This window comes from Netta rufina (genome assembly GCF_964035555.1).
Source record: "Netta rufina genome assembly, chromosome: 2".
In the NCBI taxonomy this organism is placed as follows: Eukaryota; Metazoa; Chordata; class Aves; order Anseriformes; family Anatidae; genus Netta; species Netta rufina.
In genome coordinates this window covers 135822941-135848323 of record NC_140124.1, presented here as the reverse complement: position 1 = coordinate 135848323, position 25383 = coordinate 135822941, and the positions used below count along the sequence as shown (strand labels likewise).

General features: G+C 41.7%; 1 protein-coding gene across 1 annotated transcript in view; it reads right to left on the bottom strand.

Annotated features, from left to right (window-relative positions):
• Positions 1 to 1461: 1461 nt before the first annotated feature.
• Positions 1462 to 25383, bottom strand: part of CPQ (carboxypeptidase Q) — a 153476-nt gene continuing 129554 nt past the window's right edge. The window contains exon 8 of the mRNA XM_084306787.1: positions 1462 to 2214. Within this exon, the coding sequence (XP_084162913.1) occupies positions 2054 to 2214 (161 nt within the window). The 3' untranslated portion in view covers positions 1462 to 2053. The remainder of the gene's footprint in view (positions 2215 to 25383) is intronic.

Genomic DNA, 25383 nt, shown 5'->3' with positions numbered 1-25383 from the left:
GCTCCAAAGATGCTCTACCTGACTTAAGGTAATTAAGGATTTCATTCACCAATGGAGAAAAACATAAATAAACCCTGTTTTCAAGTGAGCACAGGTGAGGACTTGTACCAATAAATGTAACCTCACTGAAAATCCTTCTGAACCTCTGATGTAGAGAGCAGCATACCTTGAGGAAAAAGGATGCAGAAGAAAGTTGATGTATTCTATGAAGGTCAAAAGGCTGGATTCAGAGATAGTTGAGGGTATGTCAGCAGTGAGCACCACTAGCTTTGCTCTTGCCAAACAAGCAAGGAAAAATGAACACACGCACACACGACATGCCTTGAAAGCATAGGACATTTTTGCCAACTTTATTTCAATACTGTTTCTTCAAAAGGAAATAGCAGAGTATCTCAGGCAGCTTTTATGTTCCTGAAATGATTTGGAGGGAAAATTGAAATGTTTAATAAACTTGATGTAAAACCACTATTAGGGGGTTTATCATTGTAAACAGGTATCACAGTTATTAATTCCATAAAAATGAATGGCTCATCACTAAGCTATTGCTCAACTACAGAACTGATCAACAGCACACGAGATTGCCTGCCATTTGGTTTAATACTCTGTGTTGTTTGTTACATCCGTTGTTTTGCGTTGATTATATTGCAGCAGTTAGTCACATCAGCAAGTCTGCTTGTTGTAAAATTTAAAACCACAAACAAGCACCATGTTGCAAAGAAATGAGAAGAAATCATATGCTCTAAAATGTTCCCCAACACCAGTTGTTATCTGCTTTACGGAAACTTCCAAAACTCTGAATATACATCATCTTGCAGCAGGAAGGCAAAACAAACAAAAAAAAGCAAAAACAAAGCAAAACCAAACCAACCAAACTAACAAAGAAGACAACAACAAACCAAACCAAACCAAACCACAGGGTAGTACATAATAATCAAATTCCCAAGTTCACTCCTCCTTAAAAGTGCCCATGCTCCAGCATCCTCTTGCCTAAATTCCAGCAGGAGAGACCCAGCAAAGTGAGAGGGGCAGCTCTGTGAATGGCTTCAGCACCATGAACCAATATCTGCTCTTACACTTCATTTGGACATCAGCTGGCAAGTAGTGAAGGTCACAAATCACAGCTGTGATAGCCGTCTCTGAAACATCATGGCATTTCAGAGAAAAACCGCCACACGCAATTCTCTGCATGTCACGACTGTGAGTTTTCCATCAGAAAGAAAAGGACAGGCACAGATTTCCATGGGGAGGTGACCAAAGAAACACAGGAGCTGTTGCTGTCTGGAGAGCTGGAAATCCCATTATTGACTTTCTATCCTCTAGGTCCTGGTTTATCTGAGTCTTGCATGAAGCAACCTTCATTAAGATTCAGCAGTAGGGGCTGATGGAGCTATCTAAAGCCATACCATTTTACCATGGTATGGTAAACTAACTGAACATTTTACTATATATTACCATTAGAACAGCCAAGGTGGCATCCCTGTGCATGGCAGGACAGGGTTGGAACTAGATGATCTTCAAGATCCCTTCCAACCCAAGACATTTAATGGTTCTATGATTAATAAGTCCTAGAGACTGAAAACTACAGTATTACCTTAAAAACGTAAGAAGAAAAGGCTGTTTTGTTAATAGGATACCATATGAATGCATAGATTGAAAGGCAGAAAACTAACTCATAACATAAACATGTTCACTAACTCAATACAATAATTATTCTGATGCAATTAATTTATTTTCTTATATTTTTTTCCTGCTGCACTGGATCAGTTTGTATATAAATGAGTATTTTACTATGACAGAGAGCTATCATACTTTCATCAGAAATTTAAAAAGTACTTAAAAAAAGGAAATTTGAACTGAAAATCACAAATGGAAAACATTAAAATAGCAAAAAGAATCAGGAATGTGTAAAGGAGTATGTAACTTTGAGGAAAGCAGATATAATAACGTGCAAAATCAGGGTGAAAAAAAGGAATTTCCTACAGCTGTAGACCACATGCATTAGTGGACTCACAATCTTTACCGAAGAACAGAAATCTTCTTTTTTGCTGTTTTATTACCTTGGCAACATCTCTTCCATGTCAGCAATTACATAGGAGACAACAGTCCAAACAGCAGCACAGAGATTCATCTGGTTTGGATCCTGAACTGTCATCGTGTCCCCTTGAGAATGATGAAACCAGAAGTATTTACTGAGGTCATCACGCAAGCTGGCACCTACAGAGAAAAATGGGCAATATTCCATTATAGGAATACAAATATTTAAAGAGGAATATAAACTTGAATCCATTCCTGCACTGTTTATTATTGAATCCACATGCAACTGTATAAAGTTCCATATAATAACTGTGTGGAGCCGTGGCATGTGCCATTTGTAGGTTTTAGGTTAATTGACTTGACGGAGCACGAGGCAGCAAAAATTCACACCGGGGAAAAGCTGCACTTCCCCGAGAGGCTCGTTTCCTCAGTAACAGTACACATCCATTTTCCTCTACGATTACCAGAGCCCAACCAGCAAAATCCAAGCAATAACCCCCACGTGGCGGCACTTCCTTCTGTTCTTAATCCTGCAGAAACCAAGTCTTTGGTTGTGAGAAGTAATACCAATATTTATGCCTGCTCAGATGGCTAGCGACTGCTTCGTTATGTATCCTTGCTGAGGAAAGCTTTTGGAATTTGCTTCTACTTTTGAGCCTCAGTTCGTGACGATGCTGTGCTGTTTCAGCACAGTTTTCCAGATAGCCCGAGGTAAGCCGGGCCCACCTTGCAGCAGCTGCCAGGAGCCCTTGTCAAACGGGGGCTCAGCGAGTTGGGTGAAGGCACAGTTCTGCCTCGTCAGGAACAGCTGCCTCCCCCTGGGCCCACGGGCACAGAAAGGACCGAGCTGCCTCGAGCTGTGTGGGCTCAGGCAGCACAAATACAGCCTCAGAGTAGACCGAACGCAAGAGGAGCAGAAGCTGCTGCCCCACCAGAGGCTGCAGCAGAGATGCCGGTGTGGTATTTGCGCTTTTCCTTCTGGCCATTCTCCTGGTCCAACCTATGCCCCTCCTTGACTCCTTTTCTCATTCCAATTCCTTTGAATTAGAAATTCAAATTGGAAATTCCTTCATTATCTCTGCCTCTTCTTTGTGTTTTTATCACAGGAACCCAGGGTGGCTGAGGCCAGTAGGGCCCTCTGGAGTCACCCGGTGCCACCTGTGCCCAAGCAGGGACACCCAGAGCAGGGTGCCCAGCACCACGTCCAGGCGGCTGCTGAAGGACTCCAAGGAGGAGACCCCACAGCCTCTGGGCAGCCTGTGCCAGGGCTCCGTCACCCGCACAGCACAGAAGGGCTCCTGGTGCTCAGGGGGAGCCTCCTGGGGGCCAGGTTGTGCCCAGGGCCTCCTGTCCTGGATGTACAGACAGTGATGAGATCCCCTGGGCCTCCTCTTCTCCAGGCTGAGCAGTCCCAGCTCTCAGCCTCTCCTCAGAGAGCTGCTCCAGGCCCTCCATCACCTTCACGGACCTTTAGTGAACTCTCTGCAGTATGTCCATGTCTCACATAACGAAGAGCCCATTACTGGACACAGCTTCCATCTTTCCATTTTATCAGCTTTCATCTGTTTTTCTCTCAACAACCCTCCCATCCTAACAAAACTCCACCCAAAATTTTGAAGACGTGCTATTTGCCAGCAGCACTCTGATTCAATGCTTCTAACTTCTCTGTGTTGATTCTTTAACTCTGCAAGTTGATCAGGGCTAGAAGGTCCACAGCTCTCTGTGTGGGAAGCACCTAGCACAAAAGACCACCGCTCCTTGATCAGTCATGGAACTGAGAAAACAAATTGTGATACAAGCCCGAGAGTAAGGGTATAGGCCCCAGGCAGAAATACAGACTGAGATTACTCCCACTGTGTCAAGTAATACAGAAAAAAACTAGGATTGTTTGATTATAAAGATGAAATAAATAAATCATTCAAATAAATAAATATTCATATATTTATTTACAAGCAGTAGAAAATCAGCATCAGATGATGAGGGCTTTGATAAATTCACGTGTGTTCGTAAGACTCACTGTTATGATCCTTATTGGTCTCACTGAGATGCCTGAAGCCTTTGAAGAGAATGAAACCAACATTTCTCACAGCATAACCGTACATTCCTACAACACATATGTTTTGATTGCTCACATAGTCATTCTGGACTCAGTCCAGCTCTCACTACGCAATTACTGCCATGATGGGAACTGACCTGGACTGCTTCTTTCAGTGCTATTTTAGGGGGGAAGAAAAGAAAGGTAACACATTTTGTAGTTCCATCCCATATGGAATGAAGATCCCTTCATAAGAGAGAAAGACCAAATGCTGCAGCATATGGTTATACAGTTTGTGATTTCATTTTAAGAGTCTCTTCTTGCTCTTAAGAGACTTGTTTGCCACTGACTTGAACCAATGCAATCCCACTGAAGTCACTGGGTTGGTTACAGGTGCTGAATTATGTTCCAATAATTTTAGCATTGAATTTATGTCAACTCATACTCACTTTTAAAATTTTATTCTGAATTCTTTTAAACATATACAGCCATAAAGTAACTGAACTATGATAAATTCTTTAACTGATGGAATCCTGCCCTACAGATGCATTATGAGTTAAGTCACTGAGGAAAATCCATTATAGTTTTTGAACATTTTTATAAGACTTAGAGTAAAAATGTGTTGTCTGGAATTTGTAGTAGACATTCCACTAATCATAGTAATTATGAACTTAGAAAGTAGTGTTTTTTCTCTGTGAATGGTACAAGGATAAATACCCTTCCCTTTGTAATGTTTAACTCCCCAAAATGATGAAATAGATTTGTTTCTCTAAATTGATTTAATAATCAGAAAATGATCTAACTTTGACATAAGCAATTACTAAGAACTCTGGCAGAAGGATTTGTCAGGGAGTGTGTGAGAAGAGAAAATATGGAAGGGTTCCTAAACTGGCCACACTGTCTCTTTAATGTCTTAGGCTATCATTTAAGTCACTGACCTGTAAACATCTTATGAGACTAATGAAAAGACCCCACAAAAGTAGTTTTATACTATGCAATTAGAAACAAAAGTGAAAATCTATATTCTTAGCATTGAATACAAGAGAAGCTTACAGGCAAGCACCCCACAAAAGCCTCTAGACATGAAACACCCTCAGGCACAGATATAACTGCAAGCAATTTTCATGTCTCCTACTCCAAACTTGAGGCTCCCCTGTACTAATGTGAGTTGCCAGCAGATATTTATGGCTTCCAGAGGTCGCCAGGGTGTGAGAAGATGCTGAATATTGTCCCTTTTCCAGCAAATGCATCCACGACTGAGATGAACCTGTGCAGATGACTGTGAGGAGGGAAGTTCTGAGATACTCTGCAGACTGCAGTCACGTCGAATTACCTAATAAAGTCAGCAGGATCCTACAGCCCTTTTTCTAAAACACTAACAGAAGAAAAAAATCTTTGCATATAAACAGTCATCCTACAGAATTTAGGAGAAAGGGAGAGAAGAATTCTGCATAATGTTTCAGACAGTAAGATTTCAACATAGATCGGCTGGCTGACCACACTGGATCCTACACAGCCACTCAACAAAGTCTACCTGGAAGCCAAATTTGCCACCTCCAGAAGTTTTAAGCATAGTGAGAAATCAGAAAAAAATAATCTAGATATAAAGTTCAAAACTCCATTCTCCAGCTCTTGTTTTTTCACCTAAATGATTTAAGTTTTTGTTGTTGCTGTTACTGTTTAGATGGTGACATTTCCCTCAGGAACAACAGATAGTAACAAATGGAGGTTTATTTTTGCAAGCTGCATAAGCTAGCAGTCAAGTAAAACAGATGAGTAGCCATGCCTCATAAATCTGCCAATAAATTATTCACCCATCTCCATGCTAGCCACCTACAAAGTGAATAGCACACAGCCTTACAAGAGCGCTGAAAGGTCTAATTAAGTACTTAAAAATCCTCAGAAGGGAGGCGTTATGTAGGTATGCATCACGTATTTAATTCTGATTTCCAGGTGGAAACAATACTCAAACAGAAAAAACAAGCGATGGGCTTGGTGCTCCACTATCCCATTTTACGGTCTTTTGCTACTTTCCTTGTGTTCCAGATTGCAGAGCAAGAACACCCATAAAGAAAAAGGGGATGTTTGCCAAACAACCCCCTTTAATTGGCCCTTTGCAGTCTGTTCACATTTACAGTGATGCAAATCACATGAGGAACGCTGCTGGCCAATAAAGAATTTACTGAGAAATTACTTCTAGCTGGCTGTAGTAAATGTTATGGCATGAAAAGAGGGAATGTTAAAAGCAGCTGCCAAATATGCTGTACTTATTGTTCGACTGTATCAGAAATACTGGAAATCAAAAAGCCTGCTCTTTGGTAGGACCACGCGTGTGCTTAGGGAACTACAGCACACTCGACCCGCTTCTCCTCAAAGCCTCGCTTCTCTGCCATTTGTGGGAAGTGCTCGCAAAAGTTGGTCGGATGCAAATAACCAGCTAATGCCTCCAACTTTTCAGCTTGGGTTTCTCTGTTGTGAGGGCTGTGGTTTTTTGTTTTGTTTCGCTGCTCTCAGCTCCTGAGATCACCTCCGTATACGTGGCCTATTAGTGAGCGCGAGCAAGATGCTGCTGAACCTGATTCCGTGCTCGGTTGCAGAGCAGAGTCCCTTGTGCAGCACTTGCCCAACTTACTCCACAAAGGTAATATTTTTAAAAACATGTGCAACCAGTGCATGCTCTCTTGTGACCAAATGCTGAAAACCCAAATTGTGCTGGAGGGTTTGGAGTGATACAGGTGTCATCCGAGCTGGCAAAATCATTAATCACAGGGGTCCCCTGAGCACAGCAGGCAGGTGTCCTGCAATCCAACCCCACTTCTAGGAAACACACTGATCCTAATTGTTGCAGGCCTGCTACACACAGTTCAGCCAGCCCCTCAGACATAAATCTGGCTTACCTTCCCCAGGTGCTGCACCTTCCTTTAAGACTAGCCATCTCCCACGCTTTGCCACCGTGCACAAGCCTTTCTTCATGAATCAAAATCACTGTCACGCAGTAGTGAGAAAAATAAGGCAACAGTGTAAAACTGCACCAAAGCAGTCATTTTCCTTTTATTAATGTGAATTACAGTCACTGTTACCAGAAGCAACAACCAAATATAACAACTGTTGTCTGCCGTCCTGCTGCTGCTACCATTGCAAACCCCACTGCCCTCTCCGTTTGCTCTGTTTGTGGCTTGCCTAAGGTAGTGTCATGAATATGCCATCAGGATCTTGCTCCCTGCTCCCAGATGGTGGTTACCTCATGGAGCAGGAGTAATATCCGCCTCCTTCTGTGCTGCTGCACCGGGGGCATCATCTCTAGCAACCGCATCTCTCCATCTGGAGCTCCTTGCTGGAGAGAGGAAGGGCCACTGAGATCATTAAGGGCCTGGAGCAGCTCTCCTGGGAGGAGAGGCTGAGAGCTGGGACTGTTCAGGAGATTTCCTCAGTGGGTATAAACACCAAATGGAAGGGGATGCAGAAGAGGGAGACAGACTCTTCCCTATAGTACCCACTGACAGGAGAAGAGGCAATGGGCACGTGAAAAATAAAACACATGAAAGTCCACCTGTACATGAGAACCTCCTTTTTATTTTTTATTTTCCACTATGAGGGTGTTCAAACACTGGCACAGGTCATCCAGCCAAGTTGTGAAGTATCCTTGGAGTACCTTGGAGATCCTCAGAGATATCCAAACCCTGACTGGACACAGCCCTGGGCTACCTGCTGTAGCCAACCCTGCTCAAGCAGGGGCGTTGGACCAGATGGTCCCAAGAGGTCCCCTCCAGACTGACCCTTTCTCTATGACTCTGTAACCCTCAGTGACATTTCCTTGGCTAATTCAGACATCTTCTACGATGGACACACCACAAACAAATTCTTCAGTTCTCTCCTTCATGTCTTAAACTCCTTTCACGAGTCTCTGCATAACCAGCTATTTTACACACAGTTTGATGCGCTGCATAAGGCAAGTAAAAGCAGCTGCTTTGGTAATTGATACTGACAACGTATTTTCAGTAATCAGCTGTGTAAGAGTATCTTGATGAAAGTCCACAAACATGCGTTGAGGAATTCTGAAAAAGAGCCCAGCCTTTCTAGCTTCTGATCTCAGCATGAAATGCACACTGTGAATATTAATTGGCTGCTGAGCGGAATATTTACCTGACTTACAATGTACCTACATTAAACACCAATTCTTCACGTGTTAATAAAGTGTATGCCACATTTTTTTTCTTGCCAGCCTAATAAGATGACACGGTGCTGTAGCAGGAAGAGGATGAATGAATCACAAAACGAATGGTGAGTGTTGACCACTGCTGCTTGTCAGTCACAGTCAGACACTCTGCTGCCTTCATATACATTGCTGTACCAAGTCATCAATGGAATTGCACTATGTGGCCAGATATTTAAGCATTAAAATTATTTTTCATTTGTGCAAACAGTGGCTGGAAAATTAGTTATTATGAGCGTGATTTGAAAGGCAGTTTCCATAAAACCCAGGTATCTTTAAGGGAGAAAGCAAATAATATCTACAGAGCATTTTTTTCAATGCAAAACATTTTGCATTAAATTCCTCCCTACATTTGTTTTCATTTCTTTGTAATACACCAAACAGAATTTGGGCAGAGGAAGCCAAATGTGAATCTTGAAGTCCGTATGTCTGCTGTGCAGCCCTGTCAATGACCTCACAGTTGTTTTTGCTTTCAGGAAAACTTTGCCACACAACTATTCCATTAAACTTCCAGATAAAATTGGAAATTCCCCACTGTTTGTGTAAGGTCTCTTGGGTGTGCTGGGTCTTCAATACCATAGTTAGGTCTTTGGGATACTGACCTCTACGTGTACATGGCCATATATAGTGAAGTTAATATGTTAATGAATTACAACAACATATAAGCAATGTGTAACTTTTTTAGGTTTTGCTTTACAGTAGTCCCTAGAGGGGATGACAGAATTGCTACTCCACTGTTTCACACAGTATATATACCTCTCCAGAAAAAAAGAAAGAAAGACTCCAGCTCAGAAGAGCATACACTCAAAATAGACCAGAGGGACTGCAGGGTGAGAGAGGCACGCAGAGATGAAATGGCACATTCATTTTCTCACAGCAGCTGAGAAAGGAATAAATGTTAAACATCTGAGCCTAGACCAGTGCCCTGTTGAGCAAGCTATACTTCCTCCTAACAGCAAAGTTGGAAATGCCTCAACAAGGGATATTTTGCCCAATGTTTCCAAACGTTTATGAAGCTAAAAAAAAACACACAAAAAACAGCATTGCAAGATTACTCATATGTGCACATCTCACATATTCCACGTACCTACTCCTTCTAGCTTCATCTTACTGTCAAGACAAACCTACAAGCTATCAGAAGAACTGCTGATAGTAAGATGTAAATACAAATACCTGATCTGAAACTTTATTTTTTATTTCTGCACTGATTTTCCTGTCCACAACAGACAGATTCCTTTTTTCATCTATTGAAGATTGCTTTTGTTTCCTGGTTTTTCCATAAGACACAAGTAAAACTCCTTGACTATCAAATTTATTCCGATTTCAGACCTTCTTAACATTAATGGCACTATTCAGAAATGTACAAAAAATACAATGCCTTGGAAAGAAAGCAAGACCTGATGAAATACATATATGTTCTTTACACTGAGTACTCAGAAAAAAAGGGGCAAAGGGACATATCATAATCATTATGCAGTTAAAAACTGCTATGTACCAGGAAAATACAAAATGCTGAAGACAAGAGCATTTTCCTGCTTACACCAGAGCGCTAACTCCACTTCGTGTTCCCACAGTCCCTCTGAAATGAGGGCGTGGGGGGTAGGTATATGCCCATACAGTAACAGAATCAATAGCCTCTCGCTTCTCATAGCTGGAGCACTGCTGCCCTAGACATTTTGAAAGGTCAAAACTGCAGGGAAGAGGTGGGGAGACACAATTTTTCCTCAAAAGGGTATGTGTCAAAGAGCTGGCAAGGAAATAAAAAAAAAGATAAAAGATTTGAACAGGAATAAAACTTCTTAGTCTACTTTTTATTTTCATTTGGTGTCTTTCTAAAACCCAGCGACATCACAAGTCTTAAGGCAGTAAATCTCCTTCAGTATTACCTGTGCATAGGATGGGCTAGCTGGAGGGCTACCCCATGCCACTGCATCCCCCATGCTGCAAGCCCTGAGGAGCATCCTGCTGCTCGTGCTGGTGTTGCCCAGATGTTTTCTGGGCTGCCCTCAGTTACATGCAGTCTTCAGAGCTATTACTGTAATGAAAATCCTATTAGTGCAAATGGTTCCTGTATGTATTTCAGTGTACATTCCTTCTTTCACGGGACAACCTGTATTTGATAGCTGGCTTTAATGTCAATTATTTCATTACCCATTTTTCAGGCAGGCAGAGACAATGCAGAATGTTAATGCTGTTTAGTGAGGCGCTGACAGCATTCGTTCTCCTGTCATTTAGTCTCAAATGATGAAATTACAGGTTAAGTTGCCCGAGTTGCATGGCTACAGACACTGAAATACTTTCCTGTACGGATCTTATAAATAACATCAGAAGTCCTGCTGTTTCACCTCCTGAGTCATTCTCTCAAAAGTCTTTAAAATTCATGACTCAAACAACAAGGCAGAGGGAAATCTTTCAGTCAGTTGTTTCAGTGGCTAATTAAATGAGACTACAGCGTAAGGGAGACAATATGAAGTGTGCACTATTTCTTACTTTGCTTAATGCATTTGAGAATTAATCCTCTGGATACACTAAACAGACCAAATTACAGCTCAGGATTATCACAGTTATGTTTGCAGCATATTAACCTTCCTCTCGTTGCGGTGGAGGAATGGTGGCAGCTGGGGATTCAATCTACGCTTGCATAAAATCCTAGAAAATGAGGTTTCAGAGAAGGAAGTGGCTCTACTCAGGTTGATCAGTTTCTAAAATTGAACTGCCCTTGATGGGGAATAAACAGACGAAGCTTCACCAGTGGAGGACACTGGAAGCTCTTCCTCTGCTTACCCACCCTGTAGGGAAAACACCCCCTGCCATTTGGCTGGATGTTTCCAGACAAAATAACCTCAGAAAGCTGCATGCAGCCCAGTGTGTTTTGCCCACCTCTGATGGACTGATCCTCCACAGACTTACCAGTCCCATTTTTGAACTTATTTACACCTCTGCCCCCCCCCCCCCCCCCCCCCCCAAATGGCAATGCACTGTGTGCCCATCATGTCCTGTGGGCACACCGTGGTTCTTGTGTTGGGGGCTGCAGCACTGGTGCTCTGCCTTTCTTCTTCCACCTTCTTCATGCTGTTGATGCTTTCATACATTTTTATCACACCCTACCTCAGCAGTTTGTTCCAATCTGAAGAGTCCTCCATGCACAAAAACCATTAATACCTCTGAGGATGTAGGCTGCCGTGACTCTTCTTGTCCCTCTTCTCATCCTGCTTCATCATTCCTGTGACGAGAAGCCCAAAACTGCCTACAAAAGTCAGTGTGATACAACTGCAGCATCCCACAACACAGACCCCTTGATATTTTCTTCTGGTTCTCCTCCTACAGCCCGCAGCTCAGTGCTTCTCACTGCGCCTGGGTACTGAACTGAGGCTTCAATTATCTTGATTTGATTTTGCAGATCTGAAAATAACTAATCTGGATCCTGTTTTCATGTATGCAAAGCACATGCATAACACACTGAACTACTCTGTGCTTGGTGGCACTGAAATGCCACTGGGTGTTTTATCACTTAAGCACTTCCTATTACAAGATCATTGTCACATTTTCACAGCTTCGGTTTGTATGTGAAACACTTGGAGTAGGCACCAGTAAATTTTGCCAACTTGCTACTTGCTCCATTTGTGGTTAATGTTGAGTGAGGCGATCACCTGAAGTCTTCCAAAAATGTGGCTGGGCAGCCTAACAGAGCTCTTTCTCCTTTCTGAAAGCTAACATTTTATTTCTACCTCCTTTCAGTCAGGTATTACTCTGCAAGAGGGAAATACCTCTTACCTCCCAGTAATTTATTTCTCTAAAGGTCTTTGATGTTGGGGCTTTTGAGAACTGAACTGTACTTTGCTGACCAGATCCAATTACAAAAATGGGCATAAACTCCTCTGAAAAAGCTTTACTAGATGGGTGAGTCATGACTCCTTTCCTCATAAGCCACACGGACCGTTCCACTGCTTCTGTATTTTTTTTGTCCTTGGAGTCCTTATAGAACCGCAGAATCACAGAGTGGTTTGGGTTGGAAGGGACCTTAAAGCCCACCCAGTTCCAGCCCCCTGCCATGGGCAGGGACACCTCCCACCAGCCCAGGCTGCCCAAAGCCCCATCCAGCCTGGCCTTGAGCACCTCCAGGGATGGGGCATCCACAGCTTCTCCAGGCAGCCTGTGTCACGGCCTCACCACCCTCACAGTAATTAATTTCTTCCTAATATCTATTCTAACCCTCCCCTCCTTTAGTATAAAGCCATCCCCCTTGCCCTATACCTACACCCCCTGACACAGAGTCCCTCCCCAGCTTTCCTGTAGCCCCCTTTAGGCACTGGAAGGCCACTCTAAGGCCTCCCCTTCAGGTCTCCACCCTGACTCAGTGATTCACAAATATTTATTTAGGCAGAACACTTCAATTTGGGATTATATACCTGTTTTAACTGTAGGTATCTATTCTGTATATTTTAACACAGCTTATTTCATTTGTGCTTTCTTTAAAATGAGGTATGTGACAATGTATATTATGTAGTCGCATACACAAGAGACTACTTAACAAAGCTGATATTTTTAGAATTGGGTTGTTGAATTTATAAATCCTTTACATTTTTCATTCTCTTTTAAACACTGCTTAGGATGGACGAAAGTCACTGCAAAATTGGCAGTTTCTCTAATCTAGGATTCATCTTCATGAACTTATTTTTACCTTATTTCTGCACAGCAGTTAAAGCATGCGATTTACTGATTAGCCATTAAATGTCACACACGAGGGTCAAGCGGAGTACTTAGTGAGACTGAGACCCATGCGAACCATCTTTCCCAACCGCGTGCATTTCTCAAAGTCTCTATACCCACTGTACAACTGCACCACGTAGCCGATGCCACAAACCTGCTTAGAAACCCAAGGCATTGAAGTCCTTTCTTCGCCATCCTCTGCTAGCCATGGAGCTTGCTGTCAGAGCTCTTCAGTAGACACTTGTTGCACGGAGAAACTCTGTCCTACCGACCTCTGAACATCCCCAGATGTTCAGGGGAGACACGCACGCCCCCAGATGGCTTGAAGCTCTGATGTGGGGAGCTGGAACCAGGGGAATGAGCTGTGCATCAGCTTTTTTGCAGCACATGTGTCTGCAGGAATCATCTATACTCACATTTTCAATCAGCTCAGGAAGCTTCCCTGTATTTCACATTTAACAGAGGTATTTCCTAAGCCAAATTTGCAGCTCAATTTAACGCAAGCCTTTAGGTCTGCCTTCCCAGAGGAGGCATCATATTCAGAGGAAACGTGCAGCTTTCCATTGAAGTTCCCTGCGGGCTCTAACCTGCCCCGGACACGAACACAACTGGATGCTTAATCACAAACTTCCTGCAGGGTCTCTCTAGCAATTTGCTACCTCCTAGAAAAGTTCACAGCACCTGGCTTAGCGGAGCTCTGGTCTGTCCAGATGGTGAAGCCTGTTAATGACTATCCTGGTGGTGAACAAGTTATGAAGAAAAATGGGCAACCCTACTGTAAGGAAAACACACCCTAAGCAAACTACAAACTGGTTATATTTTATACAAGACAAAAAAAAACTGTATTTATACAATCACACCAGCAGGGCAAGAATTTTTTTTACTGTCTCTCTACTGTCATACCCCGTTGACACTCTGAACACTTGAAGGGGATGGTGGATTTCAGATGTGAGACCATGAGACAAGGCTGGTAGAGTACTATGACTATGATAATAAAACATACTTCGTAATATCTATTGTTACTCTGATTAATGCATACCAAGCTACAGTGCATACTAAGCCAATATAGGCTATTTCCTAATAAATGTTAGATGCTCCAGATATTGGTGATGAAATCCCTCTTTCATTTGCTCTGCAAACCCGTGTATATCTAACTGGTTCATTATTAATAGAAAAAGAGAGAGGTAATTGAAACAAAGTTCAGATCTGATCTTATCGCAAGGTTCAGGGTTGTTCAGATCTGGGGTTTCATGCCATTTCTGAACCGAAGTCCTACTAATTCTCCCTATTCTGAAACACAAATGGCTTTGTTCCACAGGCTGTGAACACCAAGAAACAGGAAAAAAAAAAAAACACTCTTGAAATGAATGTCTGTATGTTCTTGAACAATAATTTAAATATTTTTGTCAGCAAAGCTGCAAAGAAACAACATATTTTAAAAACAAATAATAATAAAAAGAATTCAGGTATAGTTAAGACACATGCTGCAACACTGTAGGCTGCGGTTTCAAAATCTTTCTATTTTCATGTTTCATGGTGTGACACGGGGCTCCACTCAGAAAAGACAAGGAGAAATTCAAGGATATTTGTCCTTTAAGGCGGGGAACAAAGAAATTCCTTACACCTGCTCAGGCTCTGCAGCAGATCACTAGCTGAATGTGGCCTCTGATTAATCCACACAGCACTACTAATATTAGAAAAACGGAGGGTAAATAAAGCAATGTCCCTACCTACTGTGATTCTCTATTCCTGCAAGTCTGAGTTGATGTGACAGCTGGTTTACCATGGCGTAAACACACTGAGTCATTTGTCACAATGCAAATATATTAAGAGTAAAAGATAAGTCATGAAGCTCAGAGAGATCCCTAAGAGATACCGACAATTAATTTTAGGTTGAAAGGTTGCTTCCTTTCAGTGACAGAAACTCAACCGCAGCAGTAAGTGAAAATATCATTTGCCTAAAGATAGGTGTATTCATTCTGCATTCATTCGCTGTGTTACCATGCACAGAACATGCTGGACCTACCTTTTTTCTTATTAATATGTTGTTTTTAAAAAAAGAAAACTGCTTGGGTGAAACTGTACAGAAGCAGAAGATGGCACTTGTGTATCCTGCCACCCCTGCCTGCTGAGCTATGAGTCCACCTTGGAAAATCTTCCTCCAGATGCAATCTGATTATCTCCATTGCAATTATATTATTGCACAAGTCAAGAATCAATACATATTTTTCACCATTTGGGAATAAAAATGTCCGAGACCCCATTTTAACTTCCATGCTAATGTTGCTCGGTGCAGCTTTTACAGAAATTTCATACGTAGCTCCAAGTGGCATGACGTTTGCCAAGTGATGCAATAAATGTAGCTAATCTGATAACAGTGACACTCTGCAATGCTAAGCAAACGAACCTTTATTACTTTAAACACTCCATGCCACCCTTCCGATACACCGTGATGGTGCTAAAGCTTAGAGCAGCGTTTACAGCTGTATAAAGCAAAGACACTTGGACTTGAGTTTAAGACAAAGAAATCAAAGGCAAGTGCCCTCTTGTAAAGCTTTTTGTGGTGTTGCTTTCAAAAACTGTCTATGACCTGATGCAGAGGGGAAAAGGAGCCATTGATTGGGAGCAGCACAGAACAAGTGATGTGATCTATGCAAGATTATTACAAGATGTTTAGACTTATTTTAATGGAGAAAGCTGTATTTCACTCCATCAAAAAATCTGAATCTCTGCACTGCCGTACTTGCCTTTCAGAGGAGAGAGACACACTCCCCAGTGCAACTTTTCATAACCAGTTTGACGGACTGTTGGGACATTAAACCCAGATTTGATGGATTTGGATCCCTACCCTCACCTACCCACCTTGATTTTGATTACACTTCTTAAATCGATGAAAAGGTTTGCTATTCTAATTTCACCATTAAGAAAAGGCTGAGAATATAGATAATATTATGGTCTACCAAAACATGCCAAACATTCACGTGTCATTGGAAAAGAGCAGATATGAGTAAGGCATTTGGTTCCTCTCAAACCCATGCAGTGAAGACATCTTTTAACACAGCAAGCACATACACATATACCAACCCACACATAATTAAAAACCTTCCAGGAGCCGAGAATGCTAAATCTGTATCTTGCTATAAACTCAAAGGACTGCAAAGACTGCTCAGCCAAGCTATAACTAAAGGTGTTGCTTAAAAATAGCAACATCTGAATGAAAAAGTTTTAACACTCTTGCCAATATTTATTTTACTTTTACATCCTCACATTAAAACTGTCAGGCATTTGATAACCAAAAAAAAAAAAAAAATCTGTAGTTGCAAAATCATTTTTGCAAAATAGTTTTGCCTGATTATTGCTTGAATACTTTCCATACTCCTACAAGGACTGACATGGAAGAAAAAAGGTAGGTCTCATTAGTCCTGTGTAGCCCAAGCTCAACCTCAGCTGGTATCAGATTCCTCAGAAGAGGTGAAAAAAAAAAGCCACCTTTTCAAAAATGCAACCATTGAAATCACAACGCATTGACTGAAGAACAGGAAACTTTCTGCTGTCACGTATTCTTTTCAGGGTCAAAAAACACACAAGGAAGACTGGAAATGAGCAGCTCATTGCAGGTGAGTACGGTCGCATTGTTCTGGGCTGTCAGACTGCAGTCGCTTCCCTCCGATGCCAGCAGGGTCCAGGACTGGGACTCCAAATGTGGCTCAGGGTTTTAAAAACCACGCTGTAGCAGAGAAGGCAATAATAATTATTTCAATAATTAGATTCTGTCTTGCGCTGTGTACCGAGAGCCCAAGGCTTAACTGGAATTAGAAAAGGCACCCAGAGTGCCTCTACAGCAATCTATTTCAGTGAATGGAGCAGCCAAATATCCTTTTCTTGAAGCAGTGAAAGAGCAATCACACTTTTTCCTGTCTCAATGAATTTAAAATGCACTGCAAATCAAAAAGAAAAAGAGAACGACCAGAGAAAAGAAGCAAAAGGCCTGGAATAACGCAATCCATGAAGAGGATGCACATTGAATGCTGCCCTATTTCTCTTTGGGAGAAAGGATGCTCTACTTTCTCCCCACTGTACTGAAGTTAAGCCGAACCCCAAAATAGGGATGCAGATTTTTCTTTGCACAGCTTGCTGAGGCAGAAGGGGGGCGAGTGCAGGTGATGTGCAGGGGGCCAGGGAAGGCGAGCTGCAAGCAGGAGCCTTGGCCAGCGGCAGGGAAGGAGGCTCACAGCAGGAGGAGGCAGAGCCAGGAGCATCCAGACCTGTTGGGTTATTAATAATTGTTTCTTGGCTATCTTAGCTGAACACCAAGGATTGCAGGCAGAGGGACGTGACCACCAGGGGTATGTCCCAGATGCAGCCCCATCCTAATTGCTCGCTGATCAGAAACCTGAAGCCACCCCTTGGGCCAAGGGAGAGTGCCCTGAAGTTGTGGCTAGGCTGAATATACAGAGTGAAATAGCTTTTAAAAGCTCCAACGTAATGTTCCCAAAAACACTGCACTATGCCTCAAATTTTTTTTTACCATGAATAGATTTCTTGGTAGCTACTTGTCTGACCAAAAGCGAGGATCTGCATGGAGAACAGAAGGAAAGCAAACGGCATTTGCACATCACGTGGCAAGTGAGGATCCCTTCCTTCTCCCAAATGTTCCAAAGCAAGAGGCATCAATGCAGAGCACTTGGAGGCTTCAACAGCATCCCATTTATGTGCTTTTAATTGCGATGCACATGAACACCTGCCCTAAAAGTTAGCCAGCAGCTTTTGGTGGACAGGAACAGTACTCATAGCAATTAGGAAGTGAAGGAAGAGGCGGGCGGACTAATTAACTTTTCTCAATGCTTCCCATTTAGCCCATCTTAAGGATTTAAAATTACAGGTGTATAATCTGGGATGTTTTCAACATCATGATGTTCAAAACGTGTTGATCAGCTTTAGCTGCCGAATGAAATCTGCTTGCTAGTGAGATGTTAGAAGGGCTAAAATCGCTCAGGCCGAGATGACAAGCTACTGCAGGCTACTTGCATGGTACAGAGTCAAAGGCTCAAGGAAAGAGCTGAAGCATGCTAACATGCTAACACTTGATAAAACAAGCTAAACTTTCCTGCATCTAAAAGGCCACTGACTGTACAGAGCACTGAGTCTGGTTATCCAGATTATTTGGCACTATGTTGACCATATGCAGACTATCACTACTTAGAATGTTAAAGAAGTCTAACTTGGAAAAAAAAAATAATCCCACACGGCTTCAACTAGCCTGCTAGTAGCAGCCAATGCTGTAATAAAGAATGGGAGAACCAGAGGGGTTTCCTTCAGGCTATCTGCCCAGCCACCTGCGATTTAGGGACTTTTCGAAAAGGAAGTTGCATTCACATCATTGTCAGCGACAGCCCTGGCTGGGCCGTTCTCCCATGCTGCAGTCCATCCTTATAAAACTGATGTTTGATCCTGGTTTCCAAAACATCTCGTGGTGCTGATTTCTTCCATTCAATTATGCATTGCCCAGAGGAGCTTGTCCTTTTGTCTTATGTCAGTTTTCTGGTTGGTGTTGATAATCTGATCCTCCAGTTGTATAAGAAAAGGTGAATAGCTATTCTCTGTAATATAATAGAGCATCATCTATAATACAGTATTACAGAGAATGACTATTTTCCTTTCCTGTGCTGTTCAAATACATCTTTCATATTCTTTTAATTTATTTTTCCAGAGAGGATGGTTATGTTTTGTTGGAGATGTCCATCTTAAGAGCTGGCAGGTCAATCTCATAAAACCTGTAGCTCGCTGGGTGGTGTATGTTTTACATTTACATTTGCAACAAATTCTGGAGTAGTTCGTACAGTCTAAGGATTGGTTTGCTTTGATTAAATTAATAATTTGCAACCCATATTAAACTGCTGCAGTTATATGTGGTGCAGAGAACTGGCATCCTTACAATGGAAAGCTGGGCTTTTCATTTTGCAATAAATGACACAATTCTGCTTTTTAATTCTTTCCAACTCCAAACAGATGAAAATAAAAGGCACCACAAACTGCTCTCACGAAGTGAAATAAAGCAGTAAAACCAATCATAAAGTCCAATCGTGCACGTTTGTGTGACTTGATACATATGTGAAACAAAAACTTAAAAATAAAACAGTTTCTGTCTTTGCTCATCATTTTAACCAAATGTTTGTTGTTAGTGGAACTCACCATCCTGTTAGTTTCTATTACGATCTCATCAAAACAGATGTTGTTTATAGAAATCAATATTTTACAATATCATTCTTTCCTTGAGAACCTAAAGACCTAATCTGCTTAAAGAAACTCCTTCCACAATGCATTCTACATATGAAGAAACACTAAAACATAAATTTAGGATCAATACCCTTAAGGTCAATCATAAAAGCACTGGGATATCCAGATACTACTAGAATATAGTATGATCCAGCAACTTTGTGTCCTCAATATACATGATGGCTCCCTTTGAACTTACTTTCCGATCCCATAAAACACGTGCAAAAGCTCAAAGTTATGTTGATCTCTGAGGACACTAGAAGAGATTTAATATACCATTATTAATGATAATGCCACGAGAGACAGATAAAATGCTGTGCATTACAAGGGTGGACAGTGTACTTGTGGACAGTGAAGAATGGGAGGATGTATGGAGTGGGGCACCACAGGTTATTTGGTATTTTCCCCATAGACCGAAAAGATGGACTAGAGTCTGCCTGTGCTACAGGGGTGACATCAGGCAGGGACTTACTGCAGCATCACTGAGGGCAAGAGGAGAATTTGCTAAGTGATCTTCATAAAGTGGAGATGCTTGAAAAAAAAACAGGATGTTGTTCAGCAAGGGCAAGTATAAAATAGTGCACCACAAAAGGAAGAAAATCAACTTCAGATAAAAGCCTGCTGCAAAAGGAAAGAAATAACCATGTCTCTGGGTTCGTAATGGAGAGAAAGAACTAATGCACTTAAATTGCAGCAGGGAAGAGTTAGATTAGATACTAGAAAAACCTCCCTAAGCACGGGGACAGACGGGCTGGTGAGACTCTTTCCATTATAGTAGCTCTTCAAGAACAGCACAAACATGAAAGAAACAACCCAGGCATCAGTGAGACTGCGCTGGAAAGGATGTTTAGAGGATCTCTTGAGACACTCTTGCCAGCTCTGTGGTTCTTTGAAATCTCATCTGTTTGTATGCATTTCTAAAATAACTACAGTCTACTGAACCTTGTCCGGCTCTTGTCTTGATCCATGACTACGGCCAATTTTGGCCTGCAAGGTGGAGTGAAATTCGGGACCACTAGCCCAAGTGGACCTTGCACGCAGTACTCTACTGCATGGCAAACTTTGGGAATAACTTCATGCTGCATGTCCCGAACAGCCTAGAAATAAGAACTTTCCATCAAGAATTTGTCCTGCTCCTAAATATTTCATATAAGCAGCAATGTGTGTGTGCAGTGAAAACACCACGAGGAATTTTACCTCTAGAAGTTTCCCATTTAGGGAGTACAAGGCATAAACATTTTTGAAAAACACATTGGTTACCTCACTGGTGCTGAGTTTGGTTTCTGTTTCTTCCCATTTGTCTGCTCACAGAGGGCAGCTGAACACTGATGTTTCTCAGCCTGCTCCCAGCCTTGCACTGTGCTTTGTTTCTTGTGTCTGTGGTTTTGGATTTGGGGATCAGAGAAGCAGACAGGTGATCCAGACATCCCTCGTTCTGGTAACACGATTCTTCACAGTAACCTCTGTCCTCAGATATAAAGACAATTTTAATTTTTCTGTCTGGTATCTATAACTTACTTCTGCAAGCTGCTTCCAGTAGCTTCCAGCCGGTGATGTGTTTGCATGTTACCCAACCCGAGGGAGTCCAGGATAGCTGTAAAATGCCAACTCTCTAAACCCTCATGTCTCTGCTAGTAGGGATGGAGAATCTAACCTTTGAAAAACCAAACTGCTAAATGTTTTTTCTCCTCCACAATGCCACATCAGTAGCTTTTCAACTGCTTCCAATTTTGATATCCATAAACATTTTCTTACACACGGATGATCCCCACCAACACCAGATGGATAACCAAGCCCACTGACAACAAACCTGCTCTCTTCTTTGCTGCAGATGAAGTTGTACGTTTTTAGGAGTAATCCACGATCCCTCAGGAGTCTGGAGACCAGAGTCTGAGCATCCCTGCTTCCAGCTATTTCTTTACTGTAGCTTTCCTTAAAAACAGCAGCAATAGCTACAGAAATTCTGCTGTCCCAGAAGGTCATTGCCCGGGTTTAATATGGTTAATAGAACTGAACTGTTTTAAAATCCAGTTTAGCCAGCTAAGCAACAGGAAAAGTGCCCATTTTCTTTGGTGGATTTCCAAGCCCTACATGGTGATTGAGACAGCGCTCTGTCACAGGCACTGCAAATAGCTGAGAGCTGTGGACGGAGAGGCCCTGATGGATAATAATTCTTAATGAGGTTTTCTGGCTCCTCGGATGGAGGACTTGAATAAACTGCTGCTCACATTTAGGTGCACGCTTTGTCCTTGCTGACAGATTTGTTTATGTGCCCCTAAAATACATCTGTAGGAAGCTCTTTCCACATAAGCTGCTATTTTTTTTACATGCACTCACTCTATTTGATCAGGAGAGCTATTCTTGTGCTAAATGAATGCAAGATCTGATGATTCAAGCTGAAGATGGACCAGCTTAATTATTAAGGAAGGTAATGGAAGACTCCTTTTTCATTATTGCACCTTACAGACAAAAGCAGCTCCTCAGCACCTCTCAGGTAACTGTTATCATTAAAGAAACTGAGGAAGCATAAAACTGGGGAGGATGGCAGCTTATGTCAGAGCCAGAACAATAACCCAGTACCTTCTGTCTTGTAGTCCTGTGCAGCCCACAGTCCTTTCTCAAGGATTTGCAAAATACAAATGTGTATTCAGTTTTTTTTTCACAATTAGTGTTTTTCTGTGACTCTTCCATGGCTGAATTCACTGGAATTATTACATGAAAACACACATGACATCGCTGGGAAGAGAGATCCAATGGGAAAAATTGGTCAAGATCCAGGGGGAAACTGGTCAAAAAGATTCATGCTGCTCAATAAATTCTGCTCCTCAGAAATTCAGTAGCACTGCAGACCAAATCTGTAAAATCCGTTTTGAAGACAAATAGTTAGAAGGGTTCCAATTCTGAAGCTTATAAATGTTAAAAATTTCCTGGAGAGGCTACCACTGAAGTAATTTTGAACTTGCTCCTCTGAGGAAGATGTCTCTGTAAATGTTTTCTGAGCTCTGTATTTGCTCAGCTAGGTCTACCACTAAAAGCACTCTTCAGAAGCCTCAGACATTTACACCTAAAATGCCACCTGTAAATGAAAGCAAGATGTGTTTGCTGCTTAAGGAGGGGATGAGCTTTCTGAGTAATATCTAAAGCTCTGTCACTAAAAAGCTTCCCGACCCTGGATCAAAACCATACTTGGTTTAAATGCACGACATGCCCTGCACAGTCAGCCAAGATGACTTTACAGCCTTCTTTCTGTGTACATGTAAAACTTTCAGATTGCTTGGAAAGAAAAATGCTATATCATTAGCTAATATTACTCATATTGCTAATATGAGCTAATATTAGCTCATAACTCTAATGAGTAATGAAAGAATAGTAAGAAGATAATCGGTGTGGTTTACTTTAAAATAACTCTCAGGTCTCTGCCTGGTAGCAGAGTCAGGAGGGACAGGGAACAGGCACTACTCATGGCATTGGAAGACCAAATTAGGGATCATTAAGTCAATGGGGCATATACAAATTAATGGGACTGGATGGGCTGCATGAGGGAGGTGGTCAATGTCTCTGAGAGGTTGCTCTGTATCATCTTGGAAACGTTTTGTCAATCAGGGGAAGTCCCCAGTGACTGGAAAAGGCAAATATCATTCCCATTGTTAAAAAAATCAAGCAGCAGGATCCAGAGAACTAAGAGTTGGGAAAACTAACCAACCTCTGTCCTCAGGAGAATTATGGATTTGAGGGGTGGGATAAAAGTGGGTGGAAAACTGACCAGACTGCTGGGCTCCAAGGATAACCATCCTCAGCTTGAGGGCCAACTGGTGGCTGGATATGAGTGGTGCTCAGTGGTCCATACCAGGTCAATACCCTTCACATCTTCAGCAATGACGTGGACAACAGCATCTTTGATGAAAAGCATCTTTGTTAAATCTGTGGAAGGAACAGCTCACATGCTGGAAGCTCAGAGAGACCAAAACCCATGAGAAGTGGCCTGAGAAGGACCTAAGAAAAGTCAGCAGGTTACCCTGAACGAGAGCCATTGGTGAGACGTTGAGACAATGAAGGTAACTCTAAGGAGTGATTAAGACAGAGTCAAAATTTTCTCAAAATGGCACATAGAAAAAAGAAGAGGCAATAGGGACAAGCAGAAATAAAAGAGATTCCAGCTAGACCTGACCTATTTTTTTTTTCCCTCCCTGCAATAAAGGTGTTTAAGAAATGTAAGAAGTTGCTCAGCGAGGCTGTGGGATCTCTACTTTAGATATTTTCACATGATGGATAAGGCCCGAAGCAAAGTTATCTAACCTTGAAGATAGTCCTGTTTGGAGCAGAAGGTTGTACAATGTGACTTCCAAACGTCCTGCTCAACCAAAATAATTCTCTACAAATTTTCTTGAGCCGAGGTTCATTACATCTAACATCAATTGCCTTCATGCCTAGTATCTACTGTAAGTTGGGATCTTCTTTGCAAAGAAGAAAGAGACGCCTGAAGGAAATTCCTTTCTTCCTTAAAACAGGCATCAAGTAAGCACACTTTGGATCAGGTTGGGTCCATTTTACCAATTAAAAACAAACAAAAAAAGCCTTCTAAAAATAAAGCCCTGCCCAGATATCAGCTTGTTCTCATCATCCCAATAGTATTTACGTCAGATGTGTTTTGTGCGCTTTTAAAATAAGTTGTGATTTTAAACTTGATTTAAACTTGATTCCAAACCACTGATGGAAACTCTGAATACTTGAGGATGTACCCGTCCCTGAAGAATCCTATTAGAAACACTCATCATATGACTTCATGTAGGAAACTACTTTGAGAGCTGCAAGCCAGATCTTAATCCTTTTAACCTGTGCCCTTCCCATCAGGAGTAGTTTACAAGTGGTCTTCCTGGAATGCTCAACTACTGAACAGTTTATTTTTTTTATTCAGCTTTTAATATTGATGCCATTGCAGTCTGTTTTCCAGGAATGAGATCCAGAAATCCACAGATATTGCTGCTGCTGTTCTGAACAACCATCCAGTCATTACACATTTGGCTAGAAATCTCCCTACATTTCCACCTTGTGAATGTATCTCATTTTTCATGCAGTTAAATTCCAGAAAGAAAAGAAGAAAGTGGAGAGAATCGCATCTAACTTTCACACTTTTCCGTTGGCAAACAGTTTTCCACCTCCAGCTTCCTTACAAAACACAAATTAAACCCCCTTTTTTTCCTATTTACTTCATTATTTGCTGGAGCTTCGGTGAAATTGAGGGCAGTTCTAGGAATAAGGCTTAAGTAACTTGTTCTTCCAAACTGCATATTTAACATGTTAACACTGAGCTCTGTGTGCTAATGTAGGACACTTGATTTTTTAGGATCAACAAATGGCAAACGCTTCCATATGAGAAGAATATTCCCACCCACAGAAACAGAATTCAGCTTTCCTAAGCAGTAAACAATAGAGAATTAATATGCCCCTCAGAGACAAAGCCAGAAAAAAAAACAACCACACCCCAAAACCAAGTGAGATTCACAGTCAGATATTTTTCAGTGCTTCTTTTCTGAGACAGAGCATATTCTCCTGCTAAAAAAAGGTGAGTGACAGGAACAAATTAATTGATGATTTTTGAAACGTTTAGGAATTTTGTCTGCTTAGAGAAGGAACTTACATAATGATGGGGTCTGTTACCTCAATTCACCTCCTGTAACTTTTCCGAAGAGCAAACAACTAAATGTAGGAAATAAAATCAACCATTTGATATTCACAGAAGTAACAGTGTCCAAACATCTTTAAGAAAAAGAAGTCCACTAGCCAAAAAGAACAAGAACCATTAGAATTTATGATTTTGTTTGAAACACCTTAATTTCACTTTTAATTGCTATACTAATGGCATTCTTTAGTATTTATAGAGTGCTGAGCTGAAAAAAAAATCACTTCTTACAGATTTATAAAACACAATCAAAACGCCAGTGTTTCTAGCTGATTTACTGTAAGACTCATACGAAATTATTTTAAAGCTGCCTTGCCTCGGTTTTTTGAAAGATAAATATAAGTGCTATGTAGTATCAGCTGCTAAGCCAGTGTGAAGCAATTCAGAGCTTATGACAACCAAGAAAACATTGTCAAATAAAATGCATCACAGATA